General features: G+C 43.9%; 1 protein-coding gene and 1 long non-coding RNA gene across 3 annotated transcripts in view; both read right to left on the reverse strand.

Annotated features, from left to right (window-relative positions):
- Positions 1-22,924, reverse strand: part of NEBL (nebulette) — a 148,231-nt gene extending 125,307 nt beyond the window's left edge. Inside the window, exons 1-2 of one of the 2 annotated variants that reach the window (XM_048511031.1) lie at positions 22,538-22,924; positions 14,542-14,636 (exon numbers count right to left, since the gene is read on the reverse strand). In XM_048511031.1, coding sequence (XP_048366988.1) covers positions 14,542-14,636; positions 22,538-22,606 — 164 coding nt within the window. In that variant the 5' untranslated portion in view covers positions 22,607-22,924. The remainder of the gene's footprint in view (positions 1-14,541; positions 14,637-22,537) is intronic. The other variant, XM_048511029.1, reaches the window with a different exon arrangement.
- On the reverse strand, positions 1,726-2,651 carry LOC125440916. Its single transcript, XR_007245765.1, has 2 exons — positions 2,416-2,651; positions 1,726-2,117 (listed from the first exon to the last, which is right to left on the reverse strand). It is a non-coding gene; the product is annotated as an uncharacterized LOC125440916 (long non-coding RNA).
- Positions 22,925-24,328: the final 1,404 nt, after the last annotated feature.

The raw sequence follows: 24,328 nt of genomic DNA on the forward strand, positions 1-24,328 counted from the left end.
CAGGAAAATGTTTATTTTGTGGAGTTGTCCCCAGGCCAGTGCAGCTATGTGCAAAATACATGGCAACTGAAAATTGGTATACGACAGTATATCTTTTTGTCAAGAAAAAGGGAATGGCAGGAATTTTAGACACTTAAAGATCAGGGGAGTTTTTTAATGTACTTCAAACACACCCTTGCTTCAAGCAAACTATTAACAATGATAATTATTCTTTTAATAAAACAAACCTCTGAAGAACAAACAGTATTTTTCCATGAAAGGAATTCTAACAATTGCCTGTTGAAAAGTCGGCAAAAATCTAACCAAAGGTCAACTGATAACCCTGCTGTGCAGTTCTTACAAGTTATTTTCATGGCTTTTTCCTTTGGAAGTAAAAACAACCTCAGGGCTTCTTTACCTTGGGAGCTTGATTTTACACCAAATTGTTACTAGGTCTTTTCGTCACAAGGGGTTTACGTAGTTTCATGCTGTCAAGTATCTCATGTTATTTTTTATTTCCACACGTTTTCCTCCATTTGATTTTTGAAACATTTTCTTTTTGTTTCTTTTTGTTCCTCCATGTTTTCTCAAAACACTTTAACCACAACGGGGTTTTTTTTATGTTTCAGAACTACGCATGCAAAATCCTCCACCTCACCAAATGACCAGCTCTTGTCTAGGCCCCAGTTTTTGGTTCTGCCCTGTGAGGGAGAAAAAGCTTCCCCTGTCTTTCTTCTCCACTCACTTTTCCCCTTCTTCTTCTTCCTTCTCTCCTCATTTCACCCCTCCCAGTACCAGCTCACCTAGCCCAAGTGGAGGCGATGACAAGAGAGAAGGAAAAAGCTGCCATAGACGAGAAACCCGCTCCCCTCCACAACCCTGTCGTTATCCTTCTCCCTCTCCCCTTCGTTCCCTTTGCTGGCTCCCTTTCCTTCCTCCCCTCCTTGGTCTGTTGGTAGGATGTTGGTGTGAATAAAGTCGGCGCCAGTGGTGGCAAGGCAGAAAGGAGAAGACAAAGCAGACTTGAAGGATTTGGTTCAGCAGCTCTTGCTCCCTCCCTCCTCTACATGTTTGCTGCACTGAAGAGGAGATGGAAAAGGAGCCAGCCCCTCTTCCAGCACAGATTGTTGTTGTTGTTGTTGCCCTCCCACCTATCCACGCATTTACCACGCTATTTTATTAAATGATAGAATTAGTGATAAAATGATGGAATAAGTTAGGCTAGAATGGATAAATCATCCAACATTCATTGCCTGGGTTAGTGTTGCCAAGGACTAGGAAGTGGAAGTGGTACTTGGTGTTTTCTTATGGGTAATGAAGTGGATATCTACTCAAAACTGCACGAGTCAGTGTGTGTGTGTGTGTGTGCGTGTGTTTCTTAGTATGTATGTTTTAGAGCAGGGGTTCAAACATGTGAATGGGGGATGTGAAAGAGGGATGGATTAGGTCCCTTGAGAGGGCTTAATAAGCCCCCCTTCAGCTAGCTTGCAGGTCTGTTAAGTCTCCTTGTCACCCCACCCTGCTGTGGGTTTGCCAGTCCAGGCACCCTCCCCGCCCCACTGCCATTCTAGGGCCAGCCAAGGGAGCCACCACCACCCCACCCCCAGCAGGGGCCCGGCTCAATCAAGTCATACCCATCCCTATTACAAAGTTGGAAATGATAGGATAATTGTGTCTTTAACCACAATGATATAAATCAAGAAATATATATATATATAAAGAAAAAATAAACTGCTACAAGTTCTGTAAACATATGTAAACATATTGTGGTTTATTACAGGACAACAATCTGGGCAGTCCAAATACAGAGTGATCAACTACCCATTTTTGCCTCTACCCACCCAAAGCATCAATTCAGGTTTCCCACAAAAAACCAAAAATTTTTTTAAAAAATGAGAAAATTGCTAATGCTGTTCAAATGTGTGAGTTCACTGATGATACCAGCAACTGATGGCCACTTTTTATATGTTAGGACAAAGCAAAGCAGACTTGGAACAACAATGTGTATCAATATTTTAATGCTGGGAGGTTGTTGAATATGTCTTGGTGTTCCTCAATGTATGCTGGTTGGTGCTCTATATTTGAGCATCCACTCTGAGTTGAAAGTTTGATGTGACTATGCAGCAACACTGAAGCATCTGCACAAAAAGAAAAAAGGGGAGATTATCTTGTGCTGTCACCTGCCATGTCACGGGTGACATCTGACCCCCACCAGAAATACAACTTTTTTTTTTTTTGCTGTACCATTTTGGCTCCTTGTAATACCAAAAATTGGGTCTTGGAAAATTCCAGAAATATTCAAGGCCAGAAATATTCAAGGCCAGCGTTTTAAGACATGATTTCTCAGGATTCCCAGGCAAGGGGTATGAGTGTGAAGGGAGGCAGCAGTCCCAGGCAACATGATCAGATTTTAGGGGGAGCACAAAAACTGTCTACCTTCGCAAGACAAGTAGATTCTCTGGTTTGACATTGGTTCTGTTAGGTTTGCCCCACTGGCCGTGCATTCTGCTTGTGGTTTGATTTTGGTTGGCTTGGATTCTCTTGTTTGACATTTGTTGTATTGGGCTTCTGCTGGGTTTCTCCGGTTTCCCATTGGTTCTGATGGACTTGTTGACTCTGTCACTTTAGCTTTGAGGGAGAATTGGACCCAAACTATTTCAGGATTCAGGAAAAAAATCTAAAACCCCAAACAAAATTGGGGAAATGAATAATTCAGTTTTTTTTTAAAAAGTATGGATACTCTTCCTGATATTCTAACTTTAAACATACCATTTTTCCCCAAGTGCACATCTATATCTGAAAAAGTCTCAGTCCAGACATACCGAAGCTATCCTTTAAGTCCTGTTTTGCTGGAAGTGAACTTTTCCCTCCCAACTTAAATTACTTGCAGCTCTATTTTCCCACTTCTCCCCCACAGAGGAGAGACTGCACTTGCATACAGATTGTGTTGAAAGTTTCTCACACAAAGACAATACGTAACCTTTGGGTTTAACAACAGTAAACACCCACATTAATATTATGGCACACACACACACACACACACAAAACAGTGATGAATTGAAAACCTTCTAAAAAAAACTAGTACAAGTCTGCTGATTTGCTGATTGCCAATCAATGCAATCCTAAAAATATTTACACTGCTTTAAGTCCACTGAAGTCAACATGTTTAGGATTGTGCTATGCGTCCTTCAACCTGAGAGCTGGAGACTGAATATTTTACAGTAAATCAGCTGTTAGACTTGGACTTCCAGACTATTTCTGGAACCCACCAATATTACTTGTAGCTACATGTTTTGTCTTTTAGACCATCCAAACTGGACTCTCATTTTGATGATGTGGATTATATATGTAGAATATTTATAAATAGTTTTCAGTTTGATGCTTATTAGCCTTTCATAATTTTGGTTTTATCCTTTGGCCAGGGTCATTCTGCTAATCATGCAGAACTTTAATTTCTAAAGCACATACAAGAGTGGGAAAGAAGGGAGAGAGAGGAAAGCACTTGAGCTGGGGACCTCTCAGTACTCCTTCCCATTAATGACAAGTCATGGTTTGACCTCAAGATCTTTTTCCCTTTCTATCTCAACAAGTTTGGATCCCATTAGTGTACACTTGAAGATGGGAAAGGAGGTGGCCCAATGTGCATCATCTTATACTTACCAGCACTGAAGCTCATTTGCCACACTGTTGCCCACTCATCCAAGTTGTACGCATCCTCCTGGAGCTCTTCACAGTCATCCTTGGCTTTCACTACCATGAATAATTTTGCGTCATCTGCAAATTTGGCCACTTCATTACTCACTCCTAGCTCCAGATCACTTATGAACAAATTAAATAGTACCTTGTTCCTATTGGCAGGCTCTAATAAGGAGATCTCTATTTTAGTAACTAAATTTTTATTATTAACATTTTTATTAACACTGTTAACTTTAAATAAATAAGAGTTCTATCTACATTCTAGTCAAACGTATTAATTGATTATTTGCTATTTTAATTGGCCTAGTTATTTTATCTATGTTGTATTTTAATATTTGAATGATGCATTTTCTTTTATTATGTGGAATACCATAACTGGTTGTTATTTATTGAAATTATTTTGTTATTCATTGCAAATGTTATACTCATTTTGTGTACTTGAATTAGGCCTATTAAAGCTGTAATTTCATTATTATATATATGATGCTGTTGTTATGGTATGACGCTTTGCTATTTGCTATTACGTTAAGAAATGTTAATATTGTTGTTATGGTTGGTGATGTTTTGATAACTGATAATTGGGATTATGCTTTTTAGTGTTGTTGTAGCAGTGCATATTTATTAGTTTGTTATTCTGTTGTTACCTGTTTTGTTGTTAGCTGCCCTGAGCCCTATGGAGGAGGGCAGGGTACAAGTCTAATAAATGAAACAAAATAAAGGTTACAGTATCAGTAAATAGTACCAGCCCCAATACTAATCCTTGAGCAACCTCACTACTTACCCCTTTCCATTGTGAAAACTGTCCATTTATTCCTACTCTTTGGTTCCTACCATTTAACCAATTATTGATCCATAAGAAACCCTGTCCTCTCATCCTATGACTGCTAAGTTTACTAAATTGGTTCCCTGGTAGAACATCTCCATTTTACAGGCCCTGTGGAACTGCATCCAGTCCCACAGGGTGTGGGCCTTGCTTAACAGAGTTTCATCATGCCAGGGCCAGAGCCAAAATGGCCTTGGCTCTGATCAAGGACAGCTGGAGTCATGGACTAAAGCCAACTTCATCAGATGTAACTTTTAATGCACCTAATGTATTTTCGTATAATCAAGACTTAACTGAAAATTATTGTAGAGCATTCAATAGTGTTATATGTAACTGGAATTTCCTACCAAATTGCTTCCTTTCCAATTTACCTCATTTCCAAACTCCAAATCATTCCCACTTTGTTTCTAAAACATCCCTCCATAAACTACTGTTTTGTTAATTGTCTTGGTTTAGTTGATTTTCTGAAAATATTATCGCTGTATAGCTCTAACTTCTGTGCTGCCTCTCAGTACAAATCAATTTAAGAATTCAGGAAGCAACTCTTACTCTACAGGGCTTGGCAGGTACTTTTCAAAAGATTCTGGCTGTCTTGAAGAGATTTCTCCTGGCAACAAGGTTAGCCGGCTCTAGAAAAAGGGCAGCTCTGAAATGCAGCGAGTTCAGTTGCAAGGTCTGATACAAGCTAACAAACATCTCTTTGTTGTATCCATTTTCCCAACAGGAAGCTTTCTTTTATCAACAGGTACAGTTCAAGTACTGAAAAGATTAACATATACCGAACCATTCCACACTTCAATATCAGACAGCACAATGCTATGTAGGCTTACAGGATTGCTGTAGATTTAAAAAGCACTTAGCAAAAGAACCCCACTGATGGCATAACTCCATGCATTTGTACATTCCTGCTTTGTACAGAAATACAAAAATTGCATCTAGAGTTACTAAATTTATAAATGTCAAAGACGACCAGTATTAACATACCTTTGCCATATTAATTAGGTACTAAGAATAGAATAACCGAAAACACCTGGCTTAACTGGAAATTCCAAAAAAACTGCACGTCAATTATTTCGCAAAAGTCACCACTACCGAAAAAAATGCTCAATATTTTTCAGAGATTAAACTTTCAGTTAATCCTGTTTCATGATAAATACAGCAAAATTCATTAATTACCATTAAAAACAACACTTACCGGTTGCTTCATTCTAAGCTAACTGCAGACAAAAGAATTAAAAAGATATAACTCTGCTTAGGAATGAACTGTAAGTAACCTAGGCAGGTGGTTCACTGTCTTCTAGGGTGTTTACTTATGTAACACCTGAAGATGAACTCCTTGCTGACTTACCCTGCATAGAGCACAGTTGCAATGCCAGCTGAGCAACAGTTCTCTGCCAAGGTATGAATGTTGAAACTATAATTTGCATTTAGAAGTGCCTCAACCAGAGAGGCAATGCATTCATCAAACCCTTATTCATGTGAGCAATGAATCCTTGCTTGAAGGCTCCTAACTATATGCTTTATTTCCAAGAGGCTTAGGTCAGGCACCTCAGCCCCAAAGGAAAACCAAACATCAAGACACATATAACTGTATAAACAACTATATACAGACAACAAGACGAAAAGAGAAAGGTCCTTAGGGAACTGACTTCAGGCAAACTAAAACTATGTGTGTATTTCAACTATTTGAAAGGAGAGAATAACCAGTTATTTACCCAGTTCTGAACAAGTCGAGTCCTCATATTTTTGCTTTCACTTCTCTCTTAAAGAGTACTAACACTCTTGCCCTTTGCAAGAGCTAAAAAGCTCCATAAATTGTTTGATACAAATACAGCCTATAGAATAAATGTAACCCTTTTGCAACTGGAACACTGAAGTGGAGAAAAATTAAATGTTATTGTGACAGCAACTTTCAAAAGAGGTCAGGACAAAGTCTAACATACTCAAAATAAAAGTTTGACCATGGTAATCAAATCCAACCTACAATCATCTAACTGTGCCTCAACCTTAACATCATGCTGTTTTCCAAATAAAGAATTTTCTGAACCTTGTCTTGGTGTGGCAAAATTGCAACAAAGCATTTCCACCCGTTTCATTAGAAATCATCTTATCCAGAGCTTTTGTGGGCCGGTAGAGCTGGCACAGCGTACCAGCACCTCTTTTGCCCATCAGAGCTTGGATTGGCTGTGCTGGGGCCAGGTCAGGCCAATTGAAAAGCAGCACAACCTGCAGCCCAAAGTCACACCCACTGATGACATCAGCAGGCACAATGGTGTATATTGGCTGCAATGGCATCTCTTTCCCAGCCTGCTGCCTTTTGTAAAGCCCACCATCCCGGCCTTCTCCACCAACCTCAAGGAAACTATGGAGGCCAATACAGAGCATTGTCTTTCTGTGGTGTTCTACCCACTTCCATTCAGAGTTGGCACCAGTAGTAGTACTAGTAGTAGTAGTAGTAGCAGCAGCAGCCTTTATTTATGATGAATGACCAAATACATAGTGGGTGGTAGAGGACTAGCAGGTAGATTCCTCATCCTCATCTACCAAGCCTGTTCCAGTTCTGGCAGTGGCGCTCTTTCTCTCTCCCTTCCCTGCTCCCCACCAGCTGTGGGTCAGAGCCTGTCAAAGTTGAGCAGCTGCAGCCCCTTACCTCCCAACACAGATGTCACAATTCAGGGCACAAGCTGAGCCCATCCTACTGAATATTTGCATCCCTGGCTGGCCCACCCTAACTGCGATGGCACCAGTCAGCATGTTGCTGCCCACCATTACTCATACCACTGCCTCCTTATCTGGGGATAGGTACCCACTCCCATCACACCAGCCACCAGGGCTGCCCCAGATTGCCGCCACTGCTTTCCTTGAGTGTTGAGTCACTAACAGCCCAGTGCTGCCATTGCAGCTGCCTCTTCCCTCCTGTTGGGGAATGCCTCCTTCCACCCACCCACAATTTCCCCATCCGACCCAGCTTCACAGTATGGCCAAAGGAGGAATCCATGATGGCAGGACAGAAGACTCCCACTTCCCCTGAGCCGGGTGCTGCTGGCCGCATCAAGTCTGCCTGTCCTGCTGCCCAAACTCCTACCTGTATTGCTACTGACAGGCACTTGCTGAGTAACCTGCTGCTGTCTACCTTCTCCAGGGGTTTCATCACTCCCCAGCCCCGGCCCATCTCACAGCCAGCATGGCAGAGGGTCTATGAGAGAGAAATATGGCTCACAAGGCAGGGAATATTTTAAAAAAACCACTGTTTTTATCAAAGTATCAGGTATATGATGCTAATGGAACCTGGCTGCAGCCTGAAAAAAAGAAGTCCTGTTGGCTCATGTACAAGCAGAGATATTAGTTTACTGGAGAGCAGCAACCATGCTATGAATCACAGAAACTGGCTTCCAGCACAATATCCACTGCATTCAGTCAAGTCCCCAAGGACCCAAGCATTTTAAATACAGGTTAAAAATCCTTTACGTGTAGAAATAAAGAAATCAAGAAAGACTTGGCCAAAGGAGGAATCCATGACTTGGAGACTTCAAAAGACTTGGAGACTATCAGCAGTTCTGGAAGACTTCTCTGCCTCCACTTACAGCATATAAAAATTTCTCATACAGCCTGTTGTTTCTTTTGTGTTCTAAAGGACCAAGGAATCTGGGATGATAGTCCATTGGCTGAGCTGCTATCATAGAAAGACGAGGTAAGCAGAGAATCTATGGCTACCATTCAATCGAAAACAAAAGGTCCTACTGGTAGAAGTTAACATGGATGCTGAAAAACAGGATTCGGTGGCTAAAGCAGGCAGAAGATTTGGGAATTGGGGGAGGGAAATGGGACATCACAAAAGGTAGGAGAAATAATAGAGAAAAGATAGGGAAAATGTGGAATTTTGGAAGGGTTTTGGAACATCCAGTCAAGTTTTGGTTTGTAGGTCTCTAAGTCTGGGAAAAAAATACAGTGGATATTGTCAAACCACATTTTTTTTACCCTGCTGTTACTAAACAGAGTTCATTTACATCTCACTAAATCATCAGAGAGGGTATGTGCTATATGATCTATAAGCACAACATTTGTCAAAGTGCTGTCTTCTTGCCTGACAGAAAAAATCCTAATGAACCACAATGTGATACAGAAAAGATGAAAGAATTCCATACTTGACCAAACTATGCTTGTCAAATGAATGCACCAAGTGTTCGCAGTTGCCATCATTTTCTTGCAATCTGCCCTTCTTACATTTCTTGCCTTCAGCCCTTCTTACTACCATGCTTTAGTAGCCGGATCATTTTTGCTTCTGTGATTATTCATCCATAAACAAAATGAATTAATTGGATTTTCAGCCCTATTACTTCATTCTCGCTTCTTGGAATCCTGAAAAGGCCGCATGACACATGACTTCAAGTTTTATAAAAAGGTGACCATTTTATCGTACAAATGCAGGGTGCCTAATATGAACTTCCAGTCTACTGCTAAACCTCAGGAAAAGGATGGCTTTCACGGCCGGACTCAACTGGTTGCTGTGGGTGTTCCGGGCTGCATGGCCATGGTCCGGCAGATCTTGTTCCCAATGTGTTGCCTGCATCCGTGGCCGGCATCTTCAGAGGTCTATCACTCATCTGTGATACACCTCTGAAAATGCTGGCTACAGATTCAGGTGAAACGTTGGGAACAAGAGCTGCTGGACCATGGCTACGCAGCTCAGGAGGCCCACAGCAGTCAGGAAAAGGAGTTTGTCTCCTTCAGGCTGGGATGCAATTGTTCAATCAATGAGGCTCAAGTGCATTTTATTTCACTGAATTTACCACTCTGGGTAGCTAAAACGTTACATTGCAAGGGCTCACACTCTAGACAGGAACCATGTTAACTGTCCTTGACGCCATTCCATACTGTGTCAGCCTCATGGAACATGCTCTGCACTGGCCATGTTCTTCCACAGGTACAATAGGGCAGCCATCTAGTCTGACATGGTGCTGTAATTAGCTTCTACCCTAGCTAGCAGTTGTGATCGCAAAAAAATATCAAACCTACTAGAGGCCTTCAAACAACGCAGTGCAAAGTGGTTGAGAAAAGCCTCCACTCCCAGGAGCAGTGACCAAAAAGCTTCTAATATAAAATGCTCAACTCTGAAGCAACCAGCCCAAGCCCACAATGTCAGATCAAGGAGCAGGAGAGAACCTCATTCTGGCAAACAGGCATCCTTGGCCACTTTTTCACCATGCCTTGATCACCTAAATTTTATTTAAATGTCCCTGTGCGCCAACTGGTGGAACTTTCTGCCGTGAGACTTGGGCCCTGCAGGACTTCATGCAGTTCTGCAGGCCCTGCAAGACTGAAATGTTCTGTCAGGCCTACATTAGAGAATCATGATGGTTTCCATCCTTGCTGGCCTCCCCACCTTCTTACCTACATTTTCCATCTTACTTATTTGGGTAGTTTGTTGTAACATGCCAAAAACTAGATTCAGGCAATTGAGGAATATGTATACAAAATGAACTCAGCATAAGCTGAAGCACCTGGGATTCACACGGGCTGGGCATTTTTGTCTCCTTGATGCTGTAACAAGCTTGTGAAGAGGCCTTTCTCTTTCCCACTTGAATCTCTTCCTTTCTGTTCCTTTTCTGAAGCTCATGCCTGAATCCAACATATGCACTGTTTACTAATTAGCACTTCCATGTCTAAGAGAACGGAAGTCTCAAGTTGAAAGTTTGCTACCTATGCATAAAGACATCATCACATCATTACACATGTCCGAAGGTTCATATTTAAATGTTGTGAACACTATACCAGTAGTCATCATTTTCCAGCACTATTAAGGCCAAACGAACAGGAAAAGAGCTGTACAGCTATGTATTACAGTGAGCAAGAATGCATATCTAAAGATCCTATCTGTTCATAATAGTGGAAAAATTCATCTGCTTCAGGCCATTCAAAATGTTATACTATATTTCCTGAGTGTTTGGATTCCAAATGTCTACTTCTGAATATACTAACAGGGGGCTTTAAAAAGAACATGTTTATATTAAAAACAATGTATTTTGTAGTTCTTGCACACGCAATCTGAGAGTATCAACTCCTTGACACCAACAGAAATCCCTGCTAAGTGAAGAACCCATGGGTTTGTGTGATCCTTCCTCCATCCCTTCATGTGCAGCCAGGTAACCAGTTTCTATTTTTATGGCAAATCATAACTTGCCAGCGGAAGATATAACAGAAAAAATTGTTTGTATTCATTCTGGTTTGCATTTCAATAATAAACCAGGGTTTACCAGTGAACATGTAATGGCAAACTATGATTTTCCACTCAGAAATAACTAATTTGTTGACTCTGCATGCGGGCAAAAGGATGCAAGTCCAGGGATGCCCCCATCACACAGCATAAAACCATCATTTGCTTTTAAGTCTAAATCATATCAGTGGCTTCCATTTCTAATTAAAATCAATACAAAGTATAAAAGGAAAATGTTAACACCTGATCAAATCACAAAATATCAATGTTTTGATTCCAACATTAATCCATTGGGATTGTTGAGATAGCACATGTTATGAATTTCTGCAAGGGAAATTTGACTACTTGGCCTCTCATCTCAGGTTTTTAGGTTTTGGGTTTTTTTACAGAGTGATTTTGAAGAGCTGACCATCATCTCACATTTTCAGGTGGCTTTTTTTGTCCATACAGTGTATCAGTTCCCAAATAGCCTGGTTGCCCATTAGAAAACTGAACCTCACCTTTCAACAAATGCATATTAAAATAAATCATTAATACAAAAAGCAACTTTATTGTGTTTAACCAACTAAACAAAAGTCAATTATTAAAAGTTAAATAAATCTGGAAAGTGGATTGCTTATTCTAACAAGTAGTTGCCAACGAATCAAAACATAATTATTTTTCTCTTTGACAGGAACTCCCCATTTGTAAAAACAAAAACAAAAAACCACCTGGGAATACCACAGTCTAAGAATAGGCTTTTAAAATCGTATTTGTTTCAATAGGAAGGATTTTAGAAATCAAAACTACCAGTATTAAGAAGGATTTGTCTCCATGGCATGTTAAAATCATTTTTAATATCTAAATTTCAGACAGAATGAGAGATTGATCTAGACAAGAATACTCCACTTTCAACATGGAAATATAGTTGGAAACTAGGGTTCTACGTGCAAGATCAGTGGTGGCGAACCTTTGGCACTCCAGATGTTATGGACTACAATTCCTACCAGCCCCTGCCGAAGGGGCTGATGGGAATTGTAGTCCATAACATCTGGAGTGCCAAAGGTTCGCCACCACGGTGCTAGATGTTAAGGACACAATCTTCAATATTATCAGTCAACATCAGAACAGTTAATAAATTCATGCCAGGAGATGGACCAAGTTGGAAGAGTTTGAGCAATGAGTCTTTTTTGACCTACCTAATGGAGCTGTCCAAGAATTAAAATTTTGGAGCAACAAGCATAAAACATCTTATAAAATGTTTAAGATAGCCAAGCATCAAGTTTCCAAAAACTCCACATTTTTTTCACTATTCAGGTAAGAACACTGCCATAATATAATTATAAACTACAGAGATTTATTGTCATTTTATCCCATACCAGCAAACAGCAATCCCATACTATACCATACCAGCAATCCCATACCATACTCTACACATATTTTTTTTGCTTTAATGTCATTCATTTAATAATTTGGCATAATAGATAACAGAGCATGCCATCCTTTGATCAGATGAGTGTTTGGCAACCCATTCAGAATATTCGCAGATGAAGTATTTACACAGAATAATATTTTAGAACAGTGTTAAACATTTATAGCACTAGCAACTGGTCACCTATTGCTAAATTGTTTTGCTTGCTATAAACTATTTGGTTTTTAGCCTGATCTCATGTTGTAAGTAAGGCCATTGTGGGATCAGATATAAGCCAACTCAGCATAGGATTCAGCTATTGTAGTCCTATTGATATGAACAAACTACATGTGTGGACTTTAAACTGTGACCCAAATTATACGTTACATCTGTCATACCAGGACACTAGATGAGTTCCCTATAAGACCTCAATTTGAAATAGCTGCAGAGTCCTAATTCTGGCCAGGACACTTTGAGGGAGAAAGGGCCCCGCCATGTCATTTTCCCTACCCAGAAGAACGCTAGGGGTGTTCTGTCCTCTAATACTATTTAAGATCAGGAAAGCAATATCTCTTCCTCCCTTGTGCTCAATACCCAAACAGAATTGGCATTTATAAATTGAGTCCCCAATATCAGTCAGTCAGTCTTTTCTTATGGCCCAACAGGCCATTTGGAAGCAAAGTAATATATTAAAGAGCTATAAGTCCACATGGCAATCAACTGGTTGTTGTAACATGTAGTTTGGCCCTTATACCAAATCAACCTATTGGTCTATCAAACACAATACTACCTTCTCTGATTGGCAGAGGTTCTGAAGTGCCCCAGGCAGAGGTCTTTTGTCTCACCTACTATCTGATCCTTTTAACTGCACGAAACTTGGGACTTTCTACGTGCAAAATAGATGCTCTTCCACTGATCTGCAGCTCCACCCTTTAGCTAACTAAGCTGAACTCAGCTCTCATCTTTTTTAAAAGCAATTATTTTTCCACAAAATGTTCCAGTAGAGTGTTTTAGGTTATGTTAATACCAAACATGCATTATTTAACGCACAGAAAATGAACTTAACATGAAATAATACTATTTTAAACATTATGGAAAAATTGCTCCCACCAGCACAATAACACGAACCAAGTTTTGATGTCAACGCAAGTATTACCTGTAATAGCCAAATTAAACAACTGAAACAGACAAGCTCCCAGCATGCGTATTGACCCTTCAAAAGCTGCCATAAAATAGACAGGATATTGCTCTTTCAGTTCCTCCCACACTCAAATAGAAATCCAGCTATTGATATCATTTTGAAATCAGAAAGTCAATCCTCACTCAATGACACACCAACGGCATTTTTATTGCTGCTGCATTTCCATTAAAGAGAACAACCAAGGAGATGAACCATCATCTTAATTCAGCATAGCCATCAAGGTGCATTATCACAACGTGGACTGCTAATACTTACAGCACTTGGGAAATTAGGGACTATACCAGATGCATCAACAGCATACATTATCACAGAGGTGTCCAACTCTGGCGCTTCAGATGTTAATGGACGACAATTCCCATCAGTCCCTGCTGGCATGGCCAATTGTAGTGGATGATGGGAATTGTAGTCATGAACATCTGAAGCACCAGAGTTGGACACCCCTGCACTATAATATGCAACTGAGGGAAGTTGATTTTTTAAACATTGACACGTTATATACACGTCATAGATATCAGGCTTGACTGGGATGCCAAACACACACAGGCCTTTGTTTCCTCTCATGCCTTTCAGGATAAATTATAATTTTTCACAACATACATACCAATTTTATATTCTGAAGTCATCCTTCTATATCAAACACATGCATGGTTCAATTAATGGCTTGGATTCACCAGATAACTATTGTTGTGTGCAAAGGGGGACAATTTTTGCCAATTTTCCCCTCCTGCTTCAAATTTCCAATGTCTTGTCTGTCCCCATGCTGCTCCTAAGGATCCCCTTCAGCCAGAAGCCTAGTCCCCAAGTATCAACAGGGTCCACATTTGTGGTGGGGGCTGGGAGCGAGCAGAAGGGTAAGGTGATGGGGTAGGCAGGAACAGTGGTAGGATAGGGCAAAGTGGGAGGTGGGGCCACAGGGACCTATTATCAATGCCTGCTTGGTTCATCAGAAGGGGCCGGGCAAGGGGTCTCATAGCCCAGGGAGGCTCTGCCCAGACACACCCTCTCAATATTTAGCCAGACCCAATTTTCAGACATGTCCATTCAGGAGGATTCTAGACTGTGTCTGGAAGGGCGAGGCAGGGAAGTTGTGTTGCACAGATAGAAACCCCTTCTGTCTGCTAAAACCTTGTAGTGGATCTAAATCAATATGTTCACAATGCAAAGGTCTACCTGTCCTCTCAATCGCACCCCATAAGATTCAGTCCAGCTCCGCAAAATCTGATATTTGCAATACTTACGCATTGCAGTACGGTTTCTTCTCATACCCTTTGTAGTTGTTCATGTTCAGAGCCATTTTGCAGACTTCGCAGTGGAAACATCCTTTGTGCCAGTACTGGAAAATAATTTTTATGATTACACATTATTACACTGCCAACATTTGCTATTAGTCCCATCAAATCCACTGGCACAACAGAGGAATGTTACTTCAGGGCACAAGTTAAAACCTTTTAAACCTATGTATGCCACATGTTTCATCGTAAGTATTTTCCATAATGCACACATCTACTATTCAGTGGTGGCGAACCTATGGCACTCCAGATATTCATGGACTACAATTCCCATCAGCCCCTGCCAGCATGGCCAATTATAGTCCATGAACATCTGGAGTGCCATAAGTTCACCACCACGGTAGACTATGTTATGCTTTTGTGAAGCTGTAAATTGTCTCAAGACTTTAGGAGGGTAGGGAAGTAGTAAATGAAATTATTGAACTTGTTTATTGTGGCACCCCCACTTCATCTTACAGAAAAAAATAAAAATATCTCAGAGCGGAGGGGGTGAAATTTGCCCAAACTGCAGGTGTTTCATTCAGCTTACAGAATAATCCTTAATGACTTCACCCAAAAGTGACCTCCACAATTCTTTTACCCACCTTCCATTAACTAGACAAATGCATCCTATGAAGAAATGTGAGTGTTCTTTAATTGATGTTGCCTTTTTAATGAGTAAGTGCAGATCAGGCATTTTTGTTACAATGTAGACCCTGCCCTAGAAAGAGTTTCACCAGTTGGGTCTCAGGCCCCTTAAATGATACTTCACATCACCTCCTCCTGCCACGCACCCTTTCTGGGCCCTGGGTTGACTTCTTCAGGAGTACACACACACCCGAAAACAAACAAACATGTCTTTGACACATTAAGTGCTAGCAGGAAAGGGTTTTTCTTTATTTAATGCCTCGGACAAGACTCATCCCATGCACAGCAAGCCCAGCCCATGAAACCTGTTTCTGGGACACACCACACAAACTCTGAGGTCTCCCACAGAGCCACTAATCCCCTTTTCAGGGTGAGGAGTACTAGGACCTCTCTGTCACAGCCTCAGCATTTGTGGTTTCCCTCCAGACAATCGTGCTCTGTGATCCCGGCGGGGCGAGGGCGAAGGAATTTCGAAGGGAAGGGCAAGCTCTGGCTGCTGATGGGCCTCCCCCTGCCTCGCCTGTCAGTCACGCCGGGCCAGCGGGCTGCCTGCCGCTGTTGCGTAAGGAAGCATCTCTCCTGCACTGCAGCCCTGCTTGAGCTCTCCCAGGGGCCTCGCCTGCCGAGCTAACTGGGGCCCGGGAATGCAGCTCGTCCAGGGAAGCAGCCGTGAGGGCAACCAGAGCCGGCGAGTGGGGGCCCAAAGGGGACCTAGCTGCCCCTCAAGGCCCTCTGAGGCTCCAGCAACTCCAGTCGGCGAGACCAGAGTAACGAGGCAAACTGTAGCCCCTGGGCAAAACGGAGTTGTATGCCCCCGCCCCACCGGCCACCCCACCCGCGACCAAATTTTTTTTTTGCACCAGGTCATTTCTAAATCATCACATTATAGAATATGCCCCAACTCACAAATCTGAGCACAGCAATGGGCCATGCCACACAGCAGAAATAAAAAAATGCTTAAAAAAAAATTTTTTACTGTGAAAAGTGCTTTAGAAAATAACTTTAAAAAATACAACAACAATAACTTAGCCTCTGGAAATAAGTGCAGTGAGACAGAGGGTACCAGTCTGAGGTGGTGGAAGAAGCTCACATAGATGGGACCCCTTCCTTAGCTAGTGATCAGATATCCTCTGGGTGATTTTCGAAGGTGGGGGCTCCTTGTAGTGGGTGATTTGATCATTAGGAATATAGAGAGTTGGGTTTGTGAGAGCATGATGACGCATGGTGACTTGCCTGCCACCAGTGCCGAAGGTTCGCGGATGTGCAACCGTCTAGATAGGCTGTTAGACAGTGCTGGGGCTACAGTCAGCAGTTGTGGTCCACATTAGCATCAATGACACTGGAAATGCAGCGGAGGTTCACAGAGTGGTGGGCTGCTAGGAAACAGGTTAAAATCCAGGACCCCCAAGGTGGCATTCTCGAAATGCTACCTGTTCCATAGCGCAGAACGTAAGAGCAAGCGGAGATACAGGGTCTCCAATGTGTGGATGAGAAGATTGGTGTAAGGCAGGGTTTCAGATTTGTCAGGAACTGGGGAACCTTTTTGGGACAAGGCAGGCCTGTACAGCCGGGGCCGGGCTTCATCTTAACCAAAGGAACCAGGCTCAACACGTGAAAGGTGGCGGGGAGCAGCTTTTAAACTGATCCCTGGGGGGGGAAAGCGACAGAACGAGGTGACTTACGGTTCAGAATACGAAGGCGTATCTATGGAATTTTTTGAACAGAGAGGTTTTTCCTAAATCAACCACATACAAACAGGTGCTTAACAATGTGATAGTAGTAGTGTCTACAAAGGCTAGAGGGAAACACATAAATCCCAGGTTGAGACAGAGACAGAATAGACAAGTGTCTCTATGCTAATAGTAAAGCCTTCGACCCACAAAATGGGGAGCTGGGTACAGAGTTTTTGAAGGAGGACATTGATATAGTGGGCATCACAGAACATGAGGTGGAATAGAGGAGAGAACAGTGGGATGTATTTATCCCAGGTTACAGGCTTTCTACAGGAAGGATAGGACAGGTATTGGGGGGTGGGGTGGCCCTCTACATCAAAAGAGAGCATAGTGTCACATAAAATAGACTGTGCAGGGGAGCTGATTCCTCTACAGAAACTTTGTGAATATCAATACCAGGGGTGTAGCATAGTTTAACATTAGGAATATATTATCGTCCCTGACCAAAGTGCACAAGAGGATTCTGAGATGGAAAAAAAAAATCAAGAGAGGCCAATAAAGCAAAATGTAGTGGTAATGGAAGGTTTAACTATCCCATATAGCGAGAAAAATGCGTCCTCGGGTCATAGTAAGGAGAGAACATTCCTTGATATGCTAAATGACTGTGACTTAGAGCGAATGGTTGTGGAACCAACCAGGGGGGGAGAGGTGATCTAGATCTAATTCGATGTGGTACCCAGGACCTGAATTAGCGAGTGTCCAGTGTTGTTGAAGCGATAGGAACAGCGACCACAATGCTGTCAGATTCAGTATCTCTGCATGTGAGAACTAAAGTGACAACTAATGTAGTTACATTGCCGCTAGAAAGGCTACTAAAAGATGAGGGGGATAGTGTGCTTAGGAAGCTGAAAGGGAAAATCAAGAGAGTCAAAACTGTCCAAAGATGCTTGGAGGTTATTTAAAAACACAGTCTTCAAGCTCAGCTGGAATGTGTTCCACTTAAGGTTAGGAAAGGCAGCGTCCAGTCAAAAAAGCCACCGCATGGTTAACAAAGGGGAGGTTGAGAAGTATTAGGGAGGAAAAAAAGATGTCTTTTAGAAAATGGAAGTCCAACTTAACTGATGAAGAATACCAGAGAACACAAATGGTGGCAAAGAGAAGCAAGAGGTTAGCTGTAAAGGGAGACAAAAAAAAAAGAATTATGAGGAGCATGGCTGCGAACAGCATCAAGACCAGTAACAAACAGTTCTTCAAGTACATCAAAGCAGGGAAGCCAGCTAGGGAAGCCGATAGGCCGTTAGATGACAAAAGGAGAATAAAAGGTGTGCTAAAAGATGACAGGAGATTGCAGAGAAGCTGAACAAATTCTTTGCATCTGTGTACCAAGAAAGAGGTGAGAAGAAATTCCTGCACCTGAACCCAAACTGTAGGAGGTGAATCAGAGGAACTAGCGAAGATAGTGGTAGACAAGGAAGAAGTTCTGGCAGCCATTGATAAGCTAAATGCTACCAAATCCTATTTGAATTGCATTCGTCAAGGTTTCTTAAAAGGCTCAAGCACTGAAATTGCTGATCTTCTCACTTTTATGCTATGCAACTTATCCCACAATCCAGCCTCCATGCAGAAGACTGGAAGATGGCCAATGTCACACCAATCTTTAAGAAAGGTCTAGGGGAGGACCCAGGAAATTACAGGCCAGTCAGGTTTGACATCTGTTCCTGGTAAATTAGTAGAATCTATCGTACAAATGAGGTATTAAACATGTAGAAAAGCAAGACCTGCTGAGGAAAGTCAACTATGGCTACAGAGAACAAGTCCTGTCTTACAAACTTACTAGAGAGTTCTTTGAGGGTGTGAAACAGGCATGTGGATAATGGGGAACCAGTGGACATTGTCTACTTGCTTGGATTTCAAAAAGGCTTTTGAAGTTCTCACCAGAACTGTTGAAACCAGCAATGAAGGAATAAGAGGGGAAGTCCTCCTATGGATTAAAACTGGTTGAGGAACAGGAAACAAAGGAGTGGGTATAAATGGGAAGTTCTGCAATAGAAGAGATATAGGGAGTGGTGTCCTCAAGGGACATCCCGTTAGCAGGACCAGTGCTCTTTAACCCTATTCATAAATGACCTGGAAGTAGAGATTACTTGGGTAGTGTAATTGTGGATTTTGCAGATGATACCAAATTATGTAGGGTGGTGAGACCACAAAGGATTCTTGAAGAGCTCCAAAGCTAGGACCTTGATAAATTAGGTGAGTGGGCTAGAAGTACAGTTCCAGTAGCAAAATGCAAAGTGATGCACATAGGGCAAAAATCCAAGCTTCACATACATAAGGGTCAGTGCTATCAGTCACAGACCAGGAAGAAGGACTTTAGTTGATAAGTTCCATGGGATTGTCAACTCAATGTATGGCACAGAAAAAAAGGCAAACTCTATGCTGGGGATCATTAGGAAAGAGTTGATAATAAAACTACAAAGTTGTCATGCCCTTATATAAAGCCGTTAGTGTGACCGCGCGGAAGTACTGTGTTCAGTTCTGATTATACATCTCAAAAAGGATATCGAAGAGACAGAAAAAGTGCAGAAGAGGGCAACGAGGATGATTGAGGACTGCAGCACCTTCCTTATGAGAAAGGCTGCAGCGTTTGGAACTCTTTTAGTTTGGAAGGAAGCGTCTGAGGGGATATGTCCCGAAGTCTACAAAATTATGCATGGGGTAGAAAATGTTGACAGAGATAAATTTTTCTCTTTCTCACAATACTAGAACCAGAACCATTTGAAAATGCTGGGGGGAAGAATTAGAACTTGTAAAGGAAACACTTCTTCATGCAACGTGTGATTGGTGTTTGGAATATGCTACCACAGGAGGTGGTGATGGCCACTAACCTGGATATTAACTTTAAACGGGCTTGGACTTGAATTTATGGAGGAGAATGCGATTTATGGCTACAATCTGTGATCCTCCTTGATGCCAGATTGCAAATGCCTTAGACCAGGTGCTCAGGAGCAGCAGCAGCAGAGAGGAGCCATTGCTTTCACCTCCTGCATGAGAGCTCCCAAAGGCACCTGGTGGGCCCTGCGGTAGAGTGCTGGACTAGATGGACTCTGGTCTACGATCCAGCAGGCTAGTTCTTATGTTCTTAAGTAAGAGAGAAACCAAAAGCTGTTTACAATTGTTCAATAATATAAACAAACAATGGTGTCTTGATGTGAAGCAGTGACAAACAGGAAGCGCACCACACACACACAGGCTCAGGCACAGATACATCAAGGATGTGTAAACCAAAGTCATTAAGGCTCATTCACTATATAACAATTATAGGCTCATTCACTAGATCTGCCAGACCCGCGGCCACACAGCCTGGAAAACCTACCCTGTAGTTTCTCTGTGATACACCTCACAGAAGATGCCAGCCACAGATGCAGGCGAGCATTAGGGCAGAATCTGCCAGGGCCGGTACACAGCCCAGAAACCCACAACAGCCAGTTTCTCTGGGATACACCTCTGAAGATGCAGCCACAGATGCTGGTGAAATGTTAGGAACAAGATCTACCAGACCAAGGGGCACACAGTCTGGAAAACCCCACCACAATAGCCAGAGTGGGGAATGTTTAGGTGAGGCCATCATGTGAATACCGCAGGACAACAGAACAAGAGTGAATGACCCCATTACATTGCTCAGAAATCCAGGTACAAAGTCCCCAAATGAACTGTTATTTTCCTCACCAGAAACCACTGAAAGCTCTAAGTCTCAGGGAGGCAGGGAGGAAGTCAGCTGGCCTCTCACCATCACTCCCCAAACACCATCCCAGTCAAAGATGCTGGACTCCAACCTGCCAGAACTCATGCCTGGCGGCTCTGCACCTAAGGGCTGCAAGGGCTCTGAACAAAGCAAAGCTGCCAGCATCCCCACCCACCCCTAAGCCATTGGCAAGGCTCTGGCAGCAAGTCCCCACCCAATCAGAGGTGTAGGCCTCTCCTTTTGTAGATAGACCAATGGAAATGAATAGCAACATAAAGTTTTAGAATGTCAAGGAAGCTCTTTATTAATTTTACTTATTTATTTTAAATGTTTCTTAACCTCCTTTCCATTTTGCAGAACTCAAGGGTCTTACAGTGTAGAAATAAAATGGATATTTTTTTAAAAATTTGTTTGAGTACAAAGTAAAGCAATTCAATGATTGTGTACGGTTGTATAGAGCCAGTGGGAATTGAATGGAACAGAATCTAAGGATGATGGATCACAAAAAAAATCAGAGGGTTGATGTCATTAATCCTTTTTTCGACTCAAAGACCAGAGTCTATCTGATAAACAAAGCAGGAAGGGAGGATCTTTTCCAAAGAGGGCTAATGCTGCAATTTTCAAGGAACTTGCAGGAGACTAGTATTGCAGTCACTGGGAGGAATGCCTGCCCCTGTGTGTGCCAACCACGGAGTTCAGACCTGCTGCTCCTCCTTTCCATCCCCATAGCAGATGCAAAGCCCGTTTTGCAGACAGAAGAGGGAAAGAGAGTTGCTTTGCATCCCAGAGGGAGAGGAGCAAGAAGCTTTGGCTGAGAAGGTCGGCTGCCTCCTGACCCGCGGAGTCTTGAAGCTAGTTAACTTGTCTCATCCCTTTCATCCTTCTCAGACTCCAGACGGAGTCTCTCCTCTACTGCGTTTTTTGACCCACGTGTTGCCTGCAGCTGGCCTCGCCTCCCTGTCCAGAAGTCTCTGTGTGTGTGAAGGGAGGGCGGAAGGCTTCGAGAGTCGACTGCTGAGAGTCGACTGCTGGCTAACCGCCCACCTCCTCCTTTTGTTTACCTTCAACTTCCTTCACAGCTGAACTTTCTGAAGGTGCTGCTGGCTGCAAGTCTGTTTGCCTGGCAGGGCGAGGTGGCCGCTGAGGGGAAGGAGGGGCCAGGCTAGCCCTTAGCAACCCCTTCTCGGCACTAAAAAAAAATGAGTAACCACCTCTCGGGAGCCGGATGCATCCCACCTCTGCACGTGACTACATCCCTCGCATGCCCCCCACGTGACTAAACGGTCTCATGCCCTGGGCAGCCGCCCATCCTGCCCAATGGACGTTACGCTAGTGGGCCGGGCAATGCGTCAGTCATGGGGAGACTCTGCCCAGGCTGGAGGCAGAGGAAGCTGGAAGGCAGAAGCCTCTGGCTTGGCCCTTGCGAGGGCTGCGCCGGTCGCTTCTCCCCTCCAAGCCCTGCAGCCGCAGCCCAGCCCAGCCCCCCACGCAGGCGGCGGCTCAACCAGCGCCAGACCGCCCCTCCACGCCGCGAATCCTGCCTGCCTGCAGCCTCCCCCAACTCCCGGGCAGGTCGTCTCGGAAGAGCTCGAGGCCAGCGTGGAGCGAGCGCCTCATTTGCAGGCATCTCCGAGGCCGGGGGGAGATGAAAGGGGCGGCCGGGCGGCCTCTGACTTCGCAGTCCGTTTTCCTGCCCCTCGCAAGAGACCTTTGCTAAGTTCAAGCGGCTGCAGAGAGGAGAGCGCGATGCCGGCCCCCACCCCCTGCGTCGCGACCTCCGATGCAACGCACCCCCCCCCCCTCCCCGTACCCGAAGGCATCGACTTCCTCAAGCAGGTGAAGCCCCCGACGCAGGAGGCAATGCCCCTCCCGCATCCGACCCCCACCCTCCTCAGGCGCGCACCTTATCCAGGCAGTTGACTTTCTCGGTGGGATAGACGACTTTGGCACAGCGGGCGCACTGAGGGTTCATGGTCAAGCCGCCGGCCCAGGACCCCCGCGGAGTCGCTGGGGCATTCCCTGCCCACCCCGCGGAGCGAGCGCGACTTTCCCGGGCACTGCAGGCAGGCAGGGAGGAAGGCAGGGAGGAAGGTCAGCGGCGGAGGGAGCGCGGCTCCGGCTGGCGGCGGCGGCGGCTGCTGCTGCGACAGAAGCTGGACAGCATGTGCGAGCGAGTGGGAGGGTAAGCGCTGCCTGCAGCCTCCGCCCGGCTCTGCCTCCTCCTCGTGCCTGCGCGCTCCGTTCCCCGGCAGAGCCCGCCCCGCGCGCGCGGAAGGGCGGGCTGCTCGAGTCGCGCCGCCAGCCTTGCAAAGCCGAGCCTATCGGAGCCGCGGGGGAGACCGGCCCTAAAGCCTACGCCCGGGAGAGAAATGCGGGCAGCTCAACAGGGAAGGCGGGGGGAGAAAGGGCAACTTGGGTCTCATCACCAAGTGACGTGTTCTTAGGGGGGAGGCCCAAAGAGTGCCACCGTGGAGGGTGTAGTGGTGAAGCGGTGGACACTAATCTGGAGAGGCGGGTTCTATTCCCCACCTGTCCATATGAAGAAGAAGACTTTTGGATTTATACTCTCCTGTAAGGCGACTCAAGGTGGCTTACAAACTCCTTTCCCCTCCTCTCCCCACAACAGACACCTTGTGAAGTAGGTGGGGCTGAGAGAGTTCCGAAGAACTGTGACTAGCCCAAGGTCACCCAGCAGGAATGTAGGAGTACAGAAACACATCTGGTTCACCAGATAAGCCTCTGCCAGTCAGGTGAAAGTGGGGAATCAAACCCGGTTCTCCAGATTAGAATCCACCTGCTCTTAACCACTATGCCACGTTTGATCTTGGGCTACTCACAGGCCATTTCTGTACAGATTCCCAAAAAGTTTGCAAAATGTTTTCTATACCCCCCCCCCCTCAGTTTGGGCACACTCACCCCTTCAAAACAATGTTGTGATTGTTCCAGGGTTTTCTTTAACAATTCTCTGTGAATTCGATACTACGTCGCTTCGAAATCTTGTGCACAATTCTCTTAGCTTGTGTAGATGAGGCTTCAAAGATCCCCCCCTTCCCAAAAAGACATATTTTTTTAAATGATGAAAATAAGCAGGCGAGCTGACAAAGCGAGCTCAGAAAGCGGCGTGGAGGAGGAAGTCTGGGGACTGCAGAGCAGCGTGGGAAACTGTCAGAAGCCTGGGAGTGACTTTGGACCCAACACTGTCACTTGAGACCCAGGTCACTCAGGCAGCCCAGGTAGTGTTCCATTATGTCGCGACGAGCCGCATTAACTATTATATCGGCTCCCGTTCTGACCTGCCAAAACTGATTGGAGGGAATCAAAACTTAGTTGGCATTTTCAAGCAAAATTTTGACTTTTTTAAAAAATAGCAGGAGGTAAGATAAGATTTAAGTTTTCATGTTTCCAGTGGGCGAACATTGTAATAAACAGCAACCATAGATTACCATCAAGTGCCTTTTCACCACAAATACAGTGGAAAGATTAAAAGGGAGCATTGCCGTAAAGCCCACATAGAATTGCTGAAGGTGTTTGCTGAGCCCTTGGAAGGGTGAATGCTGTACTCAATGGAAATTTGCTCAGATTGGTGGAATAATTTCCAACAATGTTAATCCTTGCATACCAAGGAGTCACTTTTAAATTTGCCAAAACAGGCCTAAATTAATATGCAGCTTTGTGGTGGTAAGGACTACTAGGG

Source organism: Sphaerodactylus townsendi, linkage group LG11 (assembly GCF_021028975.2).
Source record: "Sphaerodactylus townsendi isolate TG3544 linkage group LG11, MPM_Stown_v2.3, whole genome shotgun sequence".
Lineage (NCBI taxonomy): Eukaryota > Metazoa > Chordata > Lepidosauria > Squamata > Sphaerodactylidae > Sphaerodactylus > Sphaerodactylus townsendi.